Genomic DNA, 21,067 nt, shown 5'->3' on the forward strand with positions numbered 1-21,067 from the left:
ATAAGATGTGTATATAATACCAATAATCTACACATAATTTTGTAGAAAAAGGTAAGAACATTTTTTATACCCTACGGATTAATCTATCTATATTTAACTTCTCAATGCAATAGACTTTTACTTGTATGATAGATCATAAGTATTATGAATAAAGAACAATTTTGTACAAGTTACTGTAATTTTATTTTTTGTTACACATGTAGAAAGAACATTGCTGTCACATGAAATGTCGGACTTAAGAAATTATTTTGTGAACACTTGTTTGGATGGGCGATTCGTCATGTTTTCTATTACAAAATTATTTTATGTCTCATCAGATTACGTTGATATATTTCTTTATGTTTCTGCATTTCTCGCCTCATTTTATCATTTGTTTTCCTTCAATGTTTTCGGTCTTTTTAATATGTACGTTGCAGCTGTTTCAATCTGTGTTAATATTATTATGTGTAACAATGGAATATTATTAGTATTTGCGATAAAAATGGCTGTTCGTCCTCTAAATTGCTTCAATTATTCAAGATGACATTATATAATATGCGTAAAATTGCATCGCAAAAAGATTCGATAGAAAATATTTGCAGTATCAAAAAAGATTTAACTTAACAAAGATGAGTAAATGGCAGTCTGAAAATATTCTTTTCGCGAAGTAGACAAGAATAATATAAATAATAAGTATATATAAACAGTTGTCTCTGTGTTATTATCATTGACAATTTGATCAGATGATATTGATCAAGTGACATTGATTCTCTAATTTATCTTTGTGATTGTTATTCCGGGTTACGCGACTGGCAATAATCTAAAATTTGCATTGCGGATGAATTGAATGAGACAGGTATTGCATGGCTTCTTCAATTTAATGATAATAATTATTGGCTTTAACGCCAACGATTATTATTATTATTATCGTTCTCGCTTGTTCGTGGTAGAGATGGTGGTGTTGGTATGGCTTGAGTAATCTGCATAGTTTGTCTCATTTGCTCCTGTTCCTGCTGTTGTTGATGCTGACTCCGGCGTACTTCGTGAGCCAGTAGTTTTTGACGCTTCTCCTCCATCAATCGCTCGCGATGCTTGTGTATATAATCGTATACGTTTGGAAGACCCATGATCACGCAAGCCGATAATGCCGATCTGCATATGTTCATATCCGTTGCTTCATACCTGCGTTTGCATACAATTATAAGAATAAATATTATAATTTCTAGCCACAGAAAAGTGGCTAACAGGAATCAGATGCCTGTGTTATCAGACGTTCCTTTTTCGTTGTAAATTTGATTGCACGTCACAGAATGTTTCATAAATTTTAAATATTTTGAGTTATATAAAAGAGATATGTCCAAAAAATTAAATTTTGCGAGATTTCCAAATAAACATTTATTACATTACAGTTAGATTTGCAATTATTTTTATATCAGCTGTTTATACTGTTTTAATATAGTATTACTTTCTTATATAGAATTGTAAAATGGATTGATGATAAATTAATTACCATTCGTTCGTTTTTTCATCGTAACATTCCACTTGGTACGTCGTAGTAACACCGTTAAATCCACCGATAGCAAAAATCATATCGTCAATGACTTCAATGGCAAAGTTGCTACGCGGATTATACATATCCGGAATATGACTCCACGTGTTCGTAGAAGGCTTATATTTTTCCCCGCTGCACATTCTCGATATTCCGTTGAAGCCTCCTTTATAGCCAGAGATTGTTAATTTGCTTGCAACATTTACATATTTATTTTGCAATAAAATAAAAAGTAACGAGAAAGGAAATTTTTTTTTAAATTTTACAATGGGTTAAATTCTGATATTTGTGCGTGATTGATAAAATTCAGATAAATATGTACAAGGCATACTAAAGCAGCTTTAAGCGTGAAACAGTTTTGGAATTAAGAGTTTTCTTCTATATACAAATACTTGTGCATATGTTTTGCAAGTACCGTGACAGGATTTCTTTCGCAATAAGTACATGTCTTAATACCAATAACATAAACGTAGCCGTGATAAGATATGCACGACACGCCGCTCCTGCGTGACCTCATTGCAGTTATCATTGTCCACTGATTGGTGTTTGGATCATATACCTCGGCTGTATTCAGACAATCATGCCCGTCGAAACCGCCCGTAATATATATTTTGTCTATAGAACATACGGAAAATATATATACTAATAGAATGATTGTTATGTTGCAAAAATAAGATTGACAGAGATTTATAAGCACATCAAATTGAAAATTTGAAAATTTATTAAGGAAGAAATAAAAATTTGTCTTCTCTCTCTCTTTTTATATTATATACATTCCTTTCTTTTCAATAAATAACTTTTTTGTACTATTTATTTTTTTTTCTTAGTGTATACTTTAATTACTTATATCCATATTTATATTATATATAACAAAAAAATTATTAATATATATGTATGTGTGTGTCATATTAAAAAATTATTTTACAAAATACTTGTCCCCCCCCCTCTCTTCATCTCAAAATATATCTGCATTTTTAATACAGCAAAATTATGCTACAGCCAAGATCTTTAGACGAAATAAAATAATTGTAATAATGTGCTTATTTTAAGACTCAAATAGTACCGTTCAAAGTAGTTGCGCTGGCGTCAGATCTCTGCACGTTCATAGGTGCAATGAGGGACCACTGATTTGTCTTATAGTCGTAACGCTCCGCCGTTTTTTGCCGATGATATCCATCATATCCTCCCATCGCGTAGACCAGATCGTTCAAAACTGCCACACTAACGTAACATCTGCGACAAATGAAGGGAGCCTGATGCGAGCTTTCGTTGCCAGTGATATTAGAGGAGCTAGTCACTGAACTTTGGTTTATATTGTTTTCACAATATCTATACATATACACATTTTTATATTTTTCTACATCTAACATCAATTTTATTATGTAGTACATTTAACTTTTTGGATTAATTAGAAAATGTGCATTAGATATGATTTTAAGAATGAATATATAAACGTACTATTTTATTCATTTCTTAAATATCTATAATTGTAAATAAATGGACAATAAAATTAATATCATTGTAAATAAATTGACAATAAATATCAACAGACAATAATATCATCCACAAATCTTTCACAGGACTAGTGACTAGCCCCTCTGAAATATATTCGACCTTCTAGCGTTCATGGGAGCAACCTCTCGCCACACCTTGGTCACCGCGTTGAAACAACGACAACTGTTGAAATAATCGACCCCGTCGAACCCTCCGATAACGTAGATATTGAATCCAATCACTGCGAGTCCATGATAAGCTCGTGGACTGGTTGGATCTGTTTCTTCGATCTAGAGAACTCAAGATCGCATATAAATAATTGCTATAACTCTATTGAAATAATATTTATTCCAATTTTAGTATAAAACGTGGCTTTATTGTTAGAGAAAATCATGAATACTATTTCGTTCAATTTCTCTTGCATGAAACCAATAGAATTAATAAAAAATAAAAGATAATTTGTATATATTCACTATACAAATAGTCCTACCATTTGTATTTTTCGATTTTTACAGCTTACTTCGCGATTATTATGCACGCAGATGGCAAAACGAGACGGTATTTTTTCGCGTTAAAAAGAAATTGTACATTAAAATATCATTGATACTACCGGAATCCATCGATCTGCTCTCGTATCATAAGTCTCGATATAATTTGTTGGCGAGCCACCGCTCCATCCACCGATGGCGAACAAAATCTCATGTGGAACTCTAGGTCGCGCGATTTCCGGTGTTGGCACTTCTCCGTCTTTCTGGGTGATCATCTCCAAATCGTATAGAAATTTCAGAGTTTCGATGATGATGGGTCTACACGCATCATTGCCCACGACGTAAGGATGATCTTTGACATTCTCCAGAAAAAACTGCGTGTCTAAGAGACCGAGTCTAATATTCTTCATTAGGTCCACTATATAATCTTTTCTAGATTCTAGATCGTGATTTATCCATCTCAGTATCAGCTCCCAAACCGTCTGCTCGCTTTTCACGTTTAGTTCATCGGCGCCGACTAACGGCTTTAATTCCTCGATGGGTAAATATAAAATTTCTTCGCTTCTCTGAGATACCTAACGTAAATTTGAAGAGAATGAAATCGGAGGGGAAGAATAAAATATGTAAAAATTATTACGTTGATCGCACCTCGACAAAGTGTCCTACAATAAAACGATAAGCATCATTTTCCAACTTTTTGCAAAAATGCTGACGAGCGAATCTCATCACTCCGATGCAATTTTCCGGCGCCAAATTATCCCTTAGATAGTCGCAGCACAGATCAAGTACACCCAGAATACTTAAATAATCCGCCGTGGTCAACAATTCGCATACATTTTCACGATTCACATCAATAGATCGCAAATATGCGTATTCCAGCAAAAGATTCATCATCGGGCTCGTCACACCTGGTAGAAGGACATCGGTTTTCTCACGAGAATGCAATGTAGTTGTGAATAATGTCCTGTAAAATTAATTGGGCAATGAAAGTTGCGAACATTAATCCGATATTTATTTTAATTAATATATAATAATTTATATTATTTATTTTAAAAAGATAATATGTTTATTTTGATAGAAATTTATTACAAAAATTAAGATAGCAAAAAAAACAGCATCAATAAAATTATTAAATTCTACGGATTATTATTATTATAAGGAATATTCATTGATTTTGCATATAGTAATAAATTTGTATATTTCATAAAATTAATATATTTGTGCATTGATAGGCAAAATTACTTTCTTTTTAGATAATTATCATATATACATATGTACACACATACATAATGTAAAGCTTGAAGAGAATATGTCGGGTAGAATTAAAAACCTGAAATAAGTACTGCATGCTGAAAGTATAGCTCGGTGAATCGGGAAAACACCACCGTCCTCTAATCTCAATACTGCATCGCAAAGCAAATTATTTTGTCGGAAATCGTAGAGTGACTGCATCGCTTGTGTGCTCATGCAACGGCCGCCGCTTTCGGCTATCAAACGTTGGTTATTTGCATTACATTTTTCATCTTTTCTGTTGCTCGTACTTGGTTCTACATCCATATCAAAATTAGAATAATTGAGACGTTTGGTGGTCCCGCGAAGATATTAACCCGATGGATTACAACATTAAAATATTTTTATTAAATTAAACAGTTTTTCTTCAATAGATCTACGGAAAAGAAAATAAATAGTGAGTATTTTAATTTCAAGCGGAGTAATAGACCACGATTGCATAAGATTGCAGATAACGATAAAAAGATTATATAATTATAACATTAAAATTATAATAATAATTTAAGATTAAAGGTTAAAGATGTGTGGCATGAATTAACACTTTTTTTTATTAAAATGAGATAATGTACCAAAATATAATTAATAAATTATTAATAAAATATTTTTGAATTATATTGGTTAAGTATGTATACGCGATAAACTATTATTATATAATCATACATATATATATATGATCGAACTGTTTTGCTATTTGTATATATTATTTTAAAAGAATGTATATAGCTTATATATTTAAAAATTTATTTTACACTTACTGAGTAAGAATAATTATTTCCTGAGAATTTAGTGATCGCGCGGGAGGTTAGCAGTTCGTATCGATCTTGGTGTAGCTTGACTTTTACAATTTGCGACTTGATAATTTTTCGATCTGGGATGAGGTTGTGATTGCGATAAAGTCCCGCTCGCGATCAGTTGCTGAGAGTGATTAGCAATGGCTGGAATGTGCTACCGTGTGTCGGGTTCATATGTGCCGGAATTTGGAATGTGTCAAAATTTTGACACGTGAACGGAAGGATCGAAGACCGATTCGTGAACTGGAGAAATGCAGAAGGCCGTGAAGGGGAATGAATGCGGTGAGGGGATTGTAAGAGGGAGATACAAATTATTTTGTATGATTTTAAAAGCGAATAAGTGTCGCGCCTGGCTGTGACATGTGGTCTTACATGTCCGCCGTTCAATCAGAAACTGCTGCTCGACAAAAGAGATCCTTCTGTTCCTGCTTCATACCGAGCTTGATACAAGTTTTTTGTTATTAATTAAGTTATTAATTTATTTCAAATTGTCGTAAATTATGAGAATTATGAAATAATTTCCTTTATAGATATATATACACATTCGTTGGTAATCAAATTAATCATCAAAGAAAAATTTACGTACACTGATTTCTTTTCTACATAAGTCATTTCGTTGCATCAACATATCGTTGAAGTCACTTGGTTGTCACTTGGTATGGCCACACGTCAAATACTATCCAGATTTGAGATACTAAGTTACAGATTACAGGTACACGTGGTTTCGATCGTCTTGACGTTGTCACATTCCGCACTCTTCTCGTCGACGTATTCATCCTCCTCAACTCTTTCGTCGTTTCGCGATTTTCTTTTTCTCTCCTCGAATATGTGTCTGTGCTTCAATGCGTCGTGCTTGCAATCTGATCGTCTGCAGTTGTGAATTAGACAGGCGTTGTTATCCGGCATCAATCCGCTAATTGGCAAGATGGGTCCAATTGAATACGACGTGGCAAAGCCGTTGCTTCTCGAAATACCATTAAAAAATGCGTTCCATTTGCTGACGAAAGACTCGTACCCTTTCGTCGTAATATTTTTCGTCTGCGTTGACGTTATCGACACGATATCCTTTTTCTGCGGTACCTCACTCGATTGTTCGCCGAATAATCTGAATGTCCATGTGACAACAGCAAAAGTCGCTGCGTTTGTCGGAAATGCTCGAAGAATCGTTGAATTTAAGCCTCGATATAAGCAGCTGTATCCTTCAGCACGTACGGACTTCTTAAGACAATCTAAAGCTCCCGAATAACGATTGCTACTTTCTGCTTGTATGCGTGATTTGATGACATCAATCGGATAGGAGATCACCCAGGAAGCGGTGCCAGCGAGACCTCCGGCCAGCAATATGTGAGGTGTCGAGATCGGCTGTTTCGAGGACGTCTTGGTTAGCATCTCGTAAGTCACGAAGTACACACCGTAACTTGGCCCTTCCCTGAGAAACGTAATACTCAGCCCTTTGTAGACGCCGCGATAACCTTCCTGCTTGTAGATGTTTCTCAAGCACTGTATAGGTCCGCGGAGATCACCCTGACACGGGGATTGCAATTGCAGACGTGTTTTTGCCAACTCTATCGGACTCGAGACGGGAGTTTGTGCAAGCCCGGCGGATGCACCGGCCAAGAAATGTGCCGACAATCGATCAGGTTCGGATAGGTGCCGCTGAGTATGCCCGTAAACGCCGAAGACGATTGCGTTCACCATAGCCACCCCCGCGATTGGCGAGGTCATGCCTCTGTAAAGGCCGCTCACCTGTACAAAGATACACGTGAATGGCGATATTAATAGATTTTGTCCGTGAATAAGACGAACGGATTAAAATTTGTGATTCTCATTTTCTTATTTTCTCTCGGTTCTATAATCAATTTCTCTTCTTAAATACCGATTCTTTTGCGAGTATAGTGCGTAGACAATCCCAAGTGCCTCGATATTTTGGATTGCGGGAGTCCTGCGTCTGCATGTGGACTTTGACTGTGTCCAAAGGATATCCCACCATAATACCGGCACATCCTATAATTTATAAAATAGTTTTTATTATATTAAAACATGAAAATTCTTATAAATGCTTTTATATACATCTATAACGTGATATATTTTCATATAATACACGCATAAAATCTGCATGATGCATTATTTAAAAAAATTATGATTTAGCAACAGATATATTTTTATTTATAAAAATCTGTTACTGGTATATAATATAAAAGAGGATGTTATGAATACTAGTTAAATTTTTGATTTGCGTAAGTTTGATAAAAAGAGAAATCGCTATTTCGACATGTGTTGTTTTCGACTGGCGCGATAAACCAAGTCACTCGATAAAATAACTTTTCTTTATCGTCATTTAATTCAGTGGCATTGTAAATCTAGTATATTATACAGCAAATAATAATTGAGATAAAATTAACTTTCATAAATTCAATTACACCTATTTATCAAGCAAGCAACGAATTTTGGAAAGTGAAATTAACTTTGTAACTGATAAAGAAAATTATATCCAGATAATTATGTTATATCTAGATAATTATGTTATATCCAGACAATTATGTTATATCCAAAAAATTATTTAATCAGAATGTTAGAATTTATGCAAATCAACGCCACAATTGAATTTGCACAAAATTGACTTTACCACCCAAGCAGCCAGCGAAGAAATCGAGCGACCAAGCCATCTTTATCCTGTATTATCTGCGATCTTTCCACTTGCAATATCGTCTGCGTCTATGAGGATCGTTCTCAAATCTTGTTCCTCTCAGGTATACATTGAAAGATGTATAAGTCGCGAATCGATTAATAGCACCGAGCAATAAATTCGAATCCATGAAAGACTGATATATAACTGATCCTTTTAAATTAAGCTTCAAGTGTGTATAGATGATAATATAACATTCGACTATTTCTGAAAAAACAATTATTTTATTTTATTTTATTTTATTATAATGATATTTTTTGCGACTAACTAAAACATACAATATTGTGGAGATATTTTTATTATTGATTTTATATATTGTTTTATAATTTTATTTTATATAATTTAATGTATATATATTAGAACAATATTAATCGAAATAAGAACAATCTCACTTATCAAGTTTTAGATTATCGCGAAAATTATCTAATAATGTTCTTTTTAAAATTTATTGTTCTTATATTCTTTCCAAAAATTACTATTTCAAATTAATTAAAGTTTATTATATATCAAAAACACGTTCGTAATTTTTATCGTAATATATTGGGTTGAACGGAAAGTTTGTGCCGTTTCTTCGGTCTTCATCTGTTAGCAAAAAACAGAACGAACTTTCCGTTTAACCTAATACTTTAGGGTGCTTATCATGAATATCGTATCATGAATCGTATCATGAATAAAAACTGTTAATAGACTTCGACAGTCTAAGAGAATGTAATAATAAAATAGTATAAAATAAAATAGTACAATCACAAAAAATTTTAACGGCTATCTAATCGTATTATTTTACCTAATAATTGATTGTTCTAAATATGTAACACAACTTCACTAAAATTGCAGTTGGTTTTTATCAGGATGATAATATAATGTCGAAAACTTCATTCGTCAGATAAGGTCACATTGTCAATAAATTTCGCCGCGCGATTCACTTTGTTGTTCGTTTCTTTTTCAGAAAATCACATGTATAACATATATACTCCGACAAAAGAAATTATTTGGGGCGTGCTTCCTTCGTTAAATCTTCTTTCTTACTGAGAGAGAAGAGAGAGATTGGCGTTTCTTCCAACTTATTCTTGGTACAAAGATCGTTACATTATCATTTACATTATCAAATTACTAACATACGCACATATACATACATATATACACATACACAAGCGCTATCGTAACAGTGTACTATATATTATTGAAGAATATGTTAATAATGTTTAAACATTTTATCACACGACCTGCCGTCGTGATCGAGCGAAGCACGGGGTCACAAACATTGGATGATAAGATTGATCAAGTCTCATATATTCAATATATACAGGGTGAGTCACTTAAAATTACTTTCTAAGATATCTTCATAAATATTGATTTTACACAAAAACGTTTTAGACAAAAGTTAAATAACTTTGTTAGTTTATCAACAGAATTCAATACCAAAGACATGAAGCAACATATATTATGTGGGCAACACTTTGAACACCTTATTAAATAAAATTAACCCATTTTGTTCGAAAACTTTTTATTTTTATTATCTATCTATTACTCACATCTCGTTTTTTTTTAATCTTTTATTTCAAGGTTGCTCCATAGTCAAGATGTTATGGGTCATTGGATTCGTCTTTTCATCCTCTACAATTCATCCTCTACAACAGAGCTTTCCATTAAAAATACTTGAGATGACTTTCAAAATTTTCTGGCGCCTCCACCTAAAAAAGCTAAGAAGACCAAAATGTAGCCATTTAAAAATTATTTAACTTTTGTCTGAAACATTTGTATGTAAAATCAATATTTAGAAAAATATCTTAGAAGGCTTTTTCTAGTGACTCCCTGTATATAATTCTACATTGGCATCGTTTTTTATGTAGATGTTTGTAACCAGATTATTAGTAGTTAGATAATGATATGAACTATTTGGGACATTATAAAAGAGACGAAACACTCAACAGCGATATACTTGATATAACACATGACTTAGATCACTCATTAGCTGAGATCACTCACAACTCCGCATTTACTTAACACATACGGCGGATCGCATGATATATTATCGTTATAATATTAATTGCATAAAAATTCTATATTTATCCATTTTCAGAACGTATTTTAAATTATTTATGCATTTTTAATTTAAAAAATTGTAAGTTTATTATTAATTTGAATGTTCAAAATATCCCTTAGTAATAGAAGAGCATAATACTTATTAATTATTTTGTTAAATTTGTTCTATGCCATACGCGTCATGAATGATGCGTCATGCAAGAATGTTCCAAAAACTAAAATTTTTTATTTTCTCACGTCTCCGATTCGCAATGTGTCAATTTAAATTTAAACTTCAGAGAAGTGCATTCAGAAAACTTTGAAGAAGTTAATATAATATCATCTGTGATAAAAAAGTAATTTAATCATGAAAAAAGAATAAAACGTTGGTTACTGGAAAATAATGAGTTTTGAGGAAGAATTAACTATGGCTATTTTTTTAAATTATATAATATTAGATGCTTTATGTATATTTCTATAAATCTTGTATGGCATGTTATTTATTTACGTCTCGTTTTGCAGAGATTCATCTATCCAATACCATTCTATCTAATCCAACAGCATGCTAAGGAAGATATAAAACTAATTCTTTCTTTCTTTCTTTTCATCTCATATTTATAAAAAAATTTATATTGGTACATAAATAATTGGTAAATAAATAATGTTAGTGTAATGTTTCAGATATATATTGAAATAGTTTACAAATTCGAAACATGCTTGTTTCTATCTTTTATGATTTAAAAAAAAAATAGTTTATTTATATTTCGAAATTATTTATATATATAAGATATTATTTTTTATCTATAAATCTTACGTATATTAATAATCTAATATAATATCATATTACATATGTGTTGCGATTAATGATAACATAAACATACGTTAATAAATTGTTGCGTTGTGGCAAGACGTAGCCATATTTGTTTATTATAATAATATAAATGATTATAAACTCAAAAGATACTACATTATCTCGTGTGTTAGGTTTTAGATAACTCTTCGACCCTTTGTCATGGATTTAATAGCTTTCCTCTGCATACATCAATACTTGTTTTTATTCTTTTGCAATACAAGAATATATTTCTTCTTTCGAATAACCTGTTAAAACTGTTAGCTGCGCTACAGCCAGCACCAGTTCTTCCGCGTCGTTGGACGGGTAGAGAATAATAAAGTCATTTCAAATAGAAGTCAATCGATTACTCGTGCTTTCGTATTTTCGGATCACGACAATGTATGCGCAAACAAGCCGACAATTTGATCAAACATTGGACGCTGAAAAGGAAGAAGATGGCTCACTTCTTAATAACTCACCCCCAGACACGGTAGGGTAAAAAATACAATTATTATTATTAGTAAAATAACAAGACGTATTATTGCTTTCTACAATTTTCACTTTTACATCTTATTGAAGGTGGTTATTTTACTTTGCTTCCATGAATGAATATTTTTTCTCTGATAGAGAAAGGAAGATATACATATAAAATGAGGTTTATAGATAGAAGCGATCATGAGTACATATACAGTTATTCTTACAAAAATATTTTAAGCTACATAATTTTTAATTTTTAATATAGTTTAAGTATAACATAATTATTCTTGATAAGTACAATGTGATATCTATTATGTCTTAGAGGGGTAGCCATATTAGTTTTAAATATAAATTGATATAATTAACGCGATTTTAATAAATGCGGTTTTTTTGATAGATGATACTTACAATTCATATATTACGCATTAATAAATCTAATACATTTCGAGATTCGTGAGTTTAACATTTCATAAAAAATTTTTAGCCTTTTAAAATTAATAATCAATTTATGAGTTAAAATAATAATTTGCCCTGTAAAATTAAAATTTTTATTTTCATAAATTTTTGTATACAGTCACTATAAAAAAGTTAGTACGACATAAGGTAACATTTACGATTTTCAAATTAAATTATATTCTACAATATCAAATTCATGAATCTCAAATTCATGAATCTCAAAACATATTATATTTATTAACTTTTGACGTAGCTGATCCGTCGAGTTTTTCCTAAAGTTGCGGTTTCATCACAGATTAGCTGATGGTGATTTGCGCCACGATTGCACCATGATGTGCTAATCATTATATCAAACATCATATATGCAATATTTATCACTTTCTCTCAGTTTATTTAAATGGAATACATATGTGTATGTGTAATACAATACATATGATTTATATATAAGGAGAAAACAAAATAACGTATAACAACAATTTAAGTTTGACTCGACACATACGCAATTATCGATGTTGGGTAGATGATGAAAGAAAATAGTTTCTTGCGTACTACATGTGTTTGTAAACAGCAATTTAATCGAATAACAGAAATTCATATCACATTTTATAATTTTCCATTAGATTTCCTTTATGCATGATGAACTAAGGAATGATGTTTATGATAATAAATGTCAATAATGCGCGGAACAAATTAATTTCTTCCATGCCAAGTAAATTACAGAACAGTAAATTACAACTTTGACTTTCAAATTGACCTCCGTCATTAAAATGATGCAAAATCATTCATAGATTACAGTATTCAAAGTTTGATGTTTTTTCTTTCTGTACGAAGACATTTAATGATATGTTCGAGCAGTTTATTCGCGCCGCGTATATAATTATATCTCTGCTTATGCATAAATCAAATGAGGAAAAAAGTTGTGTAGACGAAAAAAAATTTCAGCATTCAACATATCTGGATTTCCCTCAGCCGCTCAATCAAGTAGCATCTCGAGTAAGAGGGGAGTTTTGCAGCCATATATATATATGGATCTGAAAGGACTTCTTAATTATATTGTTTTACGTGCCAGTTTATCTTATAGTTATACTCTCGTGATACGCGAGAATATTCGAACCATAAGAACGCAGTAATATTTAATCATACAATGGTAGATTTGACAGAATTACCGGTATGTTTGTATGACATTAATAAAAAAATTAATAAATTATGGATTTCAAATTTAAATAAATGTTTTATTAGTGCACGGAGTGTAAAATGATCATATTTATTCATATTTCCATGAAAATCTTTATTAATTAACATGTTAGAAATATGACATCGTCAATAAAAAATGTTTCTCTTTCTGAATTACATGTTTATATTTTTAATTTATATTTTTATATTTACCAAAATGTTTAAAAAATTTGAGATATTAAAATATTGCTGCAAAAAAGATTTTGAAGGATAATTATTTTGTTTAACGCATTATAATAACGCAAATATAATTATTCTTAATTAAACTGTTTGTTAGCCAAAGCTCATCCATGGCGGAAATTATATCAAAGAGGGCAAAGACTCAGCTAAAAGCACCTGCCTCATTTTTTCCCCTACAGAAGAAGATGAAGTTGGATCGTTGGGAAAATATCTCCAACTGTTTGCGGTAAGTGAGATGAAGTGTGACATATGTTAATGAAATTGTTAAATATTGAAAGAAATGCAAGTATGCAAAACATTATTTCAGAAACATAAAGTGAATCTCTTGCACATCGAATCCAGAAGCTCTCTTCGACGACCAAACGGCTATGAATTTATGGTGGAATGTGCGCCGAGCGGTAATATAGCCTCCGCAATTGAATCTTTACGAGATCAGTGTAGTTACTTTTCGATCATTTCTAGGTAGGAGTCTTTTAGATTTATTTAAATATTTTAATTATTATATATTTTTAAAGAATGTATTCTCTATAACATTATTTATTATTTTTTTAAATCCTATAATAGCTACTAATTTTTTTATGTTTGGATAGTAAATACATATCATAATCATTCAATGGTTTTGGTTATTAATCATATTGCTTTAATTTGTTTTTATTTTGCTTGTGTAAAATATTTTATATATAATTTGACACGCATGCGCGTTGATATGTTTTTAACTCACTGATGTGACAGAAAAATGTTCTATATGTTTATTTTGTATTATACACACATATCGATCGCCATTTGCTTCCTTGAAATAAGTTATGATGCTAATAGATGTAAGTTTTGATTGCTATAATATATACCAAGAGTATACACGGTTCTACAATCTTTTTATTAATTTATTTATTTTCATAATCAATTCATAATATATAAAATCTGATTTAATAAATTAAATACATATAAATAAATAAATAATTAATTTGTTTATTTATGAATCTAATTTACTAAATTAGATTTTCATTATTTGTATTATGTATATTTAATTAAATGTTTATATGAACGTTGTTCAGTAATAAAATCTAACATAAATCGTAAATGCATTCTCTCTCTCAGAAATCATAAAGACAATATAGACACAGTACCATGGTTTCCGAGGAGAATACGCGATCTCGACAAATTCGCTAATCAGATTTTGTCGTATGGTGCTGAGCTCAATAGCGACCATCCTGGTTTCACAGATCCCGTATACAGAAAAAGAAGAAAATATTTTGCTGACATTGCTTACAATTACAAGCAGTAAGTATAAAGCCATAATATTCAAATAGAATCAAAGAAACTACGCACAAACATCTTTATAAAAATATTTATACATTATTAATCAAGGATACTTGAACATGCATCTTATTAAATAAAACGATATGCATATCATGTAATATTTCAGTGGACAATCGATTCCAAGAGTGGTGTACACGCCTGAAGAAATATCTACGTGGGGCGTAGTCTTCAAAAACTTGACTAAGCTTTATCCGAAATATGCTTGTAGAGAGCATAATCATGTTTTCCCATTGCTGATCGAAAATTGCGGCTATCGGGAAGACAATATACCCCAACTCGAAGATATATCTAACTTTTTGAAAGGTAATATACCTGATATTTTTCTGTATGCGCAACATACAAAAAAAAAAGATAGCTTTGGAGATTGATTTAGAGTGACATCAATGGCATTTTTTTACATGAATTTTACATGATTTGTTTTGAATTATAATCAATTCTTTTCATCTCGATATTTTAGACTCTACCGGTTTCACACTTCGTCCAGTGGCAGGATTATTGTCTTCGCGCGATTTTCTCGCTGGATTGGCCTTCAGGGTGTTTCACAGTACGCAATATATACGGCACAGCAGTAAACCTCTCTATACGCCGGAACCGGACGTGTGCCACGAGATTTTGGGTCACGTGCCACTTTTTGCTGATCCATCCTTTGCACAGTTCTCACAAGTTATTGGTCTGGCGTCGCTTGGTGCTCCAGATGATTACATAGAGAAACTCGCGACGGTAACAGATCATATCTTTATCTATATTAAAATATCATGTAAAAGTTGTAAAGAATTCCAATTTACTGCAGTTTATTTTCTACTATTTAATGCTATTTCAAAGCAGCATGTCATATTTATTTATTAATTTTTAATTATATTATGATTTTATCTGTATAATATAATAAAATGATAAAACGTACATATATGTATATAATTGCTCTTATCAATTTTAGTTCTCGAAAAGATATAATATTACGGTCGCGAAAGTATGAGTTTCATTAACTATATTATTATACGACTTTGATAAGATTGAATTATAAAAATGAGAAACTTAATTTCTAGTACTAATCGAGTATTCTAATCTCTTCAATACTTATTTTATCAGTCGAAAAATAATAATTTATAAAAAAATTGAGGAAGAAAATAAATAACATATTGAATTTTATTTTTATAAATAATTTTCACAACTTGTTCTTGCAGTGTTTTTGGTTCACGGTCGAATACGGATTGTGCCGACAAAATGGTGAATTAAAGGCGTATGGCGCCGGACTTCTGTCGTCTTTTGGCGAATTGGAATATTGTTTGAGCGACAAACCAGAACTCCGACCTTTTGACCCGCCAAAGACTGCATTGCAACAATATCCGATAACGGAATATCAACCTATATATTATGTTGCTGAGGATTTCGAGGACGCAAAAGAAAAGATGACGTGAGTACGGAAATAATACATGTGTCGAGCGAATTGTCTTATCTCTCGCTACGAGACAACATATGTTTTTATTGTGTGCGCTACGCAACGCGTCTTTCGCAAGCCGCAGGCATAATAATTCATGTTGCGTGATAATTCGAAGTAAACGCGTATAGAATCATTGATGGTTAGCTAAAGAAAATAGCTTGATGCCTTGACATGATGTACATCTTGACGCTTGACTTTACGTTTAATTTTTTTTTTTAATACATATAATATAAAATTATCAATTATTTTTTTCAGTCTCTGCCAATACAATTACTTATGCCAATCTATATCAATTTTGTATTACATGTTTTACGCAGTTATCCGAAGAACATTATCACATCAATTAAACGCATTCCACGACATCGCGATTTCCTGCGATCTCGTTGGAATGTTCTCTGCCTTATTTTCATCATATATTTTTTCATCGAGCAACAATTATGAAATATTATAACGATCTAACATACATTTGTAATTACAATACATTAGATATGTATGAAAATGGTATAATATTATACATATACATACAACAAAATATATATTACTTTTTTTACTATCATATATACATATACAAAAAAATCTGAATATATCCTGTTCCGGAAAATGTGGAGTTTGGTCCCTTTTCCGATGTCATGTTTGTGACGTCAGTTTTATTAGATAAATCAATGCAATAAATATGCACTTATGTGATGTGTTCATTTTTAATCAGAACTCTTTGACTTGTCACGATAAAACTCTCTTTACGCTTTATCGAAATAACCAAACCATTCTCGAGAATTTTATCAAAATCAATTTTATACAATATAGCCGGACTTCTGTCGTCTTTTGGCGAATTGGAATATTGTTTGAGCGACAAACCAGAACTCCGACCTTTTGACCCGCCAAAGACTGCATTGCAACAATATCCGATAACGGAATATCAACCTATATATTATGTTGCTGAGGATTTCGAGGACGCAAAAGAAAAGATGACGTGAGTACGGAAATAATACATGTGTCGAGCGAATTGTCTTATCTCTCGCTACGAGACAACATATGTTTTTATTGTGTGCGCTACGCAACGCGTCTTTCGCAAGCCGCAGGCATAATAATTCATGTTGCGTGATAATTCGAAGTAAACGCGTATAGAATCATTGATGGTTAGCTAAAGAAAATAGCTTGATGCCTTGACATGATGTACATCTTGACGCTTGACTTTACGTTTAATTTTTTTTTTATTTTAGGAAATTTGCTCAAACTATACCGAAAAAATTCGGGGTCAGATACGATGCTTATACGCAGAGTATCAGCATTATCGATAGTAAACAACAAGTGGAAGATCTTGTAAATAACGTGAATCAAGAAATTCAAATTTTGATGGATGCTTTGAGAAAATTACAACATTAGAATTAGTTTTATTCAATGTATGTTGTTTTTTTATAATGCATTCTATTAAATATCAATTTATTTGTACTTGCATCATTGAAATATTATAGTACTAATATGTATTGCGAAGAATCTGTAGTCTTTGTTAAAGTAATACATGTTTAAAGTATGTTTAAACAATAAAAACTCTTATTTTTTCTACATTAAAACTTTATTTATATTAGCTTTCTTCGAGATTTTTATTATTGTATGATTTTCAGACATGAAAAAATTATTATTCTGTAATAAATTTATTTTTCTCAAGATAATTTTTGTAAAGGAAATAATAAAAAAATTTTCTTTGCTGTTTTTTAATTTCAATATATTAAATAAACATCATATAAATATATGTATTAGAAATGTGTCTTTCTTATTTTTCTTCTTTTTTATTAAAAATAGCAAATTTATATAGTTATCGGCAGAAAAACAGAAAAAGGATTAAACATTAGGAAACGACAAAATTTATGAGCACAGTTCAGATTTTCGCAAAAACTAATTATTTGATGTACATTATATATATACATATATATACATATATATATATATATATACATATACAACAAAATATATATTACTTTTTTTACTATCATATATACATATACAAAAAAATCTGAATATATCCTGTTCCGGAAAATGTGGAGTTTGGTCCCTTTTCCGATGTCATGTTTGTGACGTCAGTTTTATTAGATAAATCAATGCAATAAATATGCACTTATGTGATGTGTTCATTTTTAATCAGAACTCTTTGACTTGTCACGATAAAACTCTCTTTACGCTTTATCGAAATAACCAAACCATTCTCGAGAATTTTATCAAAATCAATTTTATACAATATTTTTGTCATCGCGCGCTTCCTCCCACAGTAACTTTTTGTTTATAGGATATCTCTCTTCACATTACATAGACATAAATAATATTCTCTTTACGGCAGATAAGTGAGAATTAAAGATCATCACTTATACGAAGAGGATTGGTACGATCATAGGCTTGAAAAATACCAGGATTATAATTGGTAAAAGTACACAATTAATAAAATTATTATCTTTTATCTCGCTCATCGTAGATTACTTTGCAGTGTTTAAATCCTCAAATTCTGATTTTGTACAATACACATATAGAGTGGCACATATAGCGTTTCTTTATATAAACATCGTGTTGTAGTTTTATAATTGAAAGATGTCGATTTGTCCTTTTCATAAGTATGAAAGTCTTTATGAATAAAATTCCACTGATTGAGAAAAATATATAGATACGATTATATAAAACAAAAATACAACAATTGTAAAGTAGTAGTCTCGTGTTCCATTAATTCACATTTGATGCACAGTTTTATATGTCGAGTTAAACATAAATACGTCAATATATTAAAAATTGCACATTATTGCGCTAAAACGTCAAAATTATATTACAGTATATTATATTACAGTTTATGTAATATCTGTGTGCATGCGATATATCACAAACACAATTACCATAATAATTTTTTGAATATTTTTGTACACTCGTGAAGAGAGACACACACACAAACACACGTTTTCCGTAAATGCATTTTTCCTGTAAATAGAAAAACAATTGCAACTATGGCAATAGGTATTATTTGGCAATTCCTCCACTGCGATAGGTAAATGCAGTAGAATCAGAAAAGTTTAAAAAAATAATTATCAATTTCTTGCCTATTACGATGGATACAATTGGAGTCACAAAAAGTCTTTAATTTTACGATGATCTCTACTGCTGATTCGAGGACGCATCTATGTTAGCGTAGATCATTTCGTCTTGTTGCGGGCAGATTTGAAAAGACACGAGATCGGGATTACCTTCCTGCTGTGGTGGTACCGGTTGCTGTTGTTGCTGTTGTTGGGTTTGAATTATAGCATTTACATTGCCATGCGTCGAGTTCGGCGATGGACTCATTTGCAAGGAATGAGAAAATAATTCCGTAGGCACTATAGGCACTGGCACGGTGATTGGTATGGGAAGTACATTAACGCCTTGTACGCTATTGGAATTGGGCAACTGTACGTTAGTATTGTTAGTGTTGCATCGATTCGCTTGTTGACACGGATTCGATGGATTGTATGATATACTCGCCTAAAACCCAAATATCGATCAATGATTATGAATGCTTTTCTATAAGCAGACAGAATCAGATAGTATCTAAGTATATAATCTAATTGACAATATTTTTTAATATTTGTAAAGTAGATATACATTTAAAAAATATATATTAAATAAGTAAAAAAGATGTAGCAAAGTTTTTCATTCAAAAGATATACGAACATTTAATAGTGGTGTAAGAATCCCGTATCGAGCTATAAACAATTGTTCTGAAACTCTTCTTAGTTCCTCCTGCTGATGAACGATCAACTGTTGTAATTCTTCGTGCTTCCTTTGTAATTCGTCTTGTATTTGATTCTGCGCAGGAGTCATCACTATGCCTTGCTGATGTAACATCTGAAATCGAGGAAAGAGATTGAAGAAATTGTAGAACCAGATAGAAAAATGGATAATTAATAAAAATACTGTTATTAAGTTATTCACACATATATAAGTACGCAAAATATTGTAAATACAAATCGAATTTAATCGTTAGATTTATTCATAGAATACTATTACATTAAAATTAAACAGATGTTAAAAAAATGTGCATGTATAGAAAAAGAGAATCTTCCCGTTTATAGAAAATTAATTAGAATGCAATTGTAAAACACGCGCGTGTTTTGAGTGTGAGTGAAAATTTCATTTCAAGTGCAATTATAATAGAAACTTGTATATTTTATGCACATGTCAGAGATAATACGTATTAATATCGAGTTATTTAACTCCTTACCTCGTGAGTAGGCACGGTTGAAAGAATAGGGGCAGCAGGCGTTGCAAATCCCGCTGTGACTACTGACTGCAGATTAACAGTTGCATATTGCGCGGGATCTACAAAATTAATACATGATTGATTGACATCCAGCTGATGTTGCGATTGCTGCTGTTGCGGTTGCTGTTGCGTTCGTTGTTGCTGTTGCCTGCTGTCCATCGATGTAATCGGCTTTGACACTACAGAACTGCTTGCAGAAGCCGCGTTCGAGTGTGATCCATGCGTTTGTGAATATGGGGAACTTCGTAATGAGACGGATATCGAAGATGTGTTGGAATCACCGCAATGTTGAAGATTGGAAGCGATTGTCATCGACTTTAACGTCTTCGATGATTTGTTTGACCATTGCGTCAACGGTGTTTGACAAGATGTTGTAACCTATGCACACGTGTACGTCAATGTGAATCATGTCTCAAACATGAATATAAAATATACAACATATAAAATATTATACATATATACAAGAAATCATATTAAATTATAATAATATTTTAAATATTATATATATAATATTTTTAAAAATATTATTATATTATTTATAAATATATTATTATATATATACTAT

The 21,067-nt window shown here is 31.4% G+C and overlaps 4 protein-coding genes across 10 annotated transcripts in view; 1 reads left to right on the top strand and 3 right to left on the bottom strand.

Annotated features, from left to right (window-relative positions):
• Positions 1-17,803, top strand: part of LOC115237690 (protein henna) — a 26,189-nt gene extending 8,386 nt beyond the window's left edge. For 2 of the 4 annotated variants that reach the window (XM_029810917.1, XM_029810935.1), the window contains exons 4-8: positions 14,573-14,755; positions 14,901-15,097; positions 15,252-15,514; positions 15,976-16,205; positions 17,453-17,803. In XM_029810917.1, coding sequence (XP_029666777.1) covers positions 14,573-14,755; positions 14,901-15,097; positions 15,252-15,514; positions 15,976-16,205; positions 17,453-17,615 — 1,036 coding nt within the window. In that variant the 3' untranslated portion in view covers positions 17,616-17,803. Of the gene's footprint in view, positions 1-11,396; positions 11,622-12,293; positions 13,233-13,574; positions 13,704-13,784; positions 13,940-14,572; positions 14,756-14,900; positions 15,098-15,251; positions 15,515-15,975; positions 16,206-17,452 lie in introns of those variants that run through there. The other 2 variants (XM_029810910.1, XM_029810926.1) reach the window with 2 other exon arrangements.
• LOC115237677 (kelch-like protein 10) lies at positions 160-5,176 on the bottom strand. Of its 3 annotated transcripts, none has more exons than XR_003884376.1 (8): positions 4,841-5,176; positions 4,159-4,474; positions 3,633-4,085; positions 3,143-3,312; positions 2,592-2,761; positions 1,944-2,143; positions 1,490-1,694; positions 160-1,161 (listed from the first exon to the last, which is right to left on the bottom strand). XR_003884376.1 is itself a non-coding variant. In XM_029810888.1 (8 exons), the coding sequence occupies exons 1-8, from the start codon at positions 5,065-5,067 to the stop codon at positions 879-881; spliced, it is 1,983 nt and encodes a 660-aa protein (XP_029666748.1). In that variant the 5' UTR covers positions 5,068-5,159; the 3' UTR covers positions 160-878. The 3 variants fall into 3 exon arrangements, 2 of the variants coding, with proteins under 2 accessions (XP_029666748.1, XP_029666757.1); XM_029810888.1 differs by having other exon boundaries at positions 1,985-2,143; positions 4,841-5,159; XM_029810897.1 differs by having other exon boundaries at positions 1,985-2,143; positions 4,797-4,984.
• Positions 6,119-9,309, bottom strand: LOC115237711 (mitochondrial basic amino acids transporter-like). Its single transcript, XM_029810945.1, has 4 exons — positions 9,062-9,309; positions 8,218-8,484; positions 7,468-7,595; positions 6,119-7,337 (listed from the first exon to the last, which is right to left on the bottom strand). Exons 2-4 carry the CDS (start codon positions 8,255-8,257, stop codon positions 6,291-6,293), a joined length of 1,215 nt encoding a protein of 404 aa, XP_029666805.1. The 5' UTR covers positions 8,258-8,484; positions 9,062-9,309; the 3' UTR covers positions 6,119-6,290.
• Positions 17,804-18,474: 671 nt separating the features above from the next.
• LOC115237720 (circadian locomoter output cycles protein kaput) overlaps positions 18,475-21,067 on the bottom strand; it is a 7,791-nt gene continuing 5,198 nt past the window's right edge. For both annotated transcript variants that reach the window (XM_029810966.1, XM_029810957.1), the window contains exons 10-12: positions 20,464-20,880; positions 19,914-20,087; positions 18,475-19,724 (exon numbers count right to left, since the gene is read on the bottom strand). In XM_029810966.1, coding sequence (XP_029666826.1) covers positions 19,362-19,724; positions 19,914-20,087; positions 20,464-20,880 — 954 coding nt within the window. In that variant the 3' untranslated portion in view covers positions 18,475-19,361. The remainder of the gene's footprint in view (positions 19,725-19,913; positions 20,088-20,463; positions 20,881-21,067) is intronic.

This window comes from Formica exsecta, unplaced genomic scaffold (genome assembly GCF_003651465.1).
Source record: "Formica exsecta isolate Colony F162 unplaced genomic scaffold, ASM365146v1 scaffold115, whole genome shotgun sequence".
Lineage (NCBI taxonomy): Eukaryota > Metazoa > Arthropoda > Insecta > Hymenoptera > Formicidae > Formica > Formica exsecta.

Excerpts from the sequence above, each read along its gene's own strand:
- LOC115237677 (XM_029810888.1), bottom strand. The coding sequence starts at position 5,067 with ATGGATGTAGAACCAAGTACGAGCAACAGAAAAGATGAAAAATGTAAT. Across the intron at positions 4,475-4,840 it reads GCATGCAGTACTTATTTCAG|GACATTATTCACAACTACAT; the intron begins GTTTTTAATTCT and ends TTAATTTTACAG. Across the intron at positions 4,086-4,158 it reads TTGTAGGACACTTTGTCGAG|GTATCTCAGAGAAGCGAAGA; the intron begins GTGCGATCAACG and ends AATTTACGTTAG.
- LOC115237711 (XM_029810945.1), bottom strand. The coding sequence starts at position 8,257 with ATGGCTTGGTCGCTCGATTTCTTCGCTGGCTGCTTGGGTG. Across the intron at positions 7,596-8,217 it reads CTTCGCTGGCTGCTTGGGTG|GATGTGCCGGTATTATGGTG; the intron begins GTAAAGTCAATT and ends TATAAATTATAG. Across the intron at positions 7,338-7,467 it reads CTATACTCGCAAAAGAATCG|GTGAGCGGCCTTTACAGAGG; the intron begins GTATTTAAGAAG and ends ATCTTTGTACAG.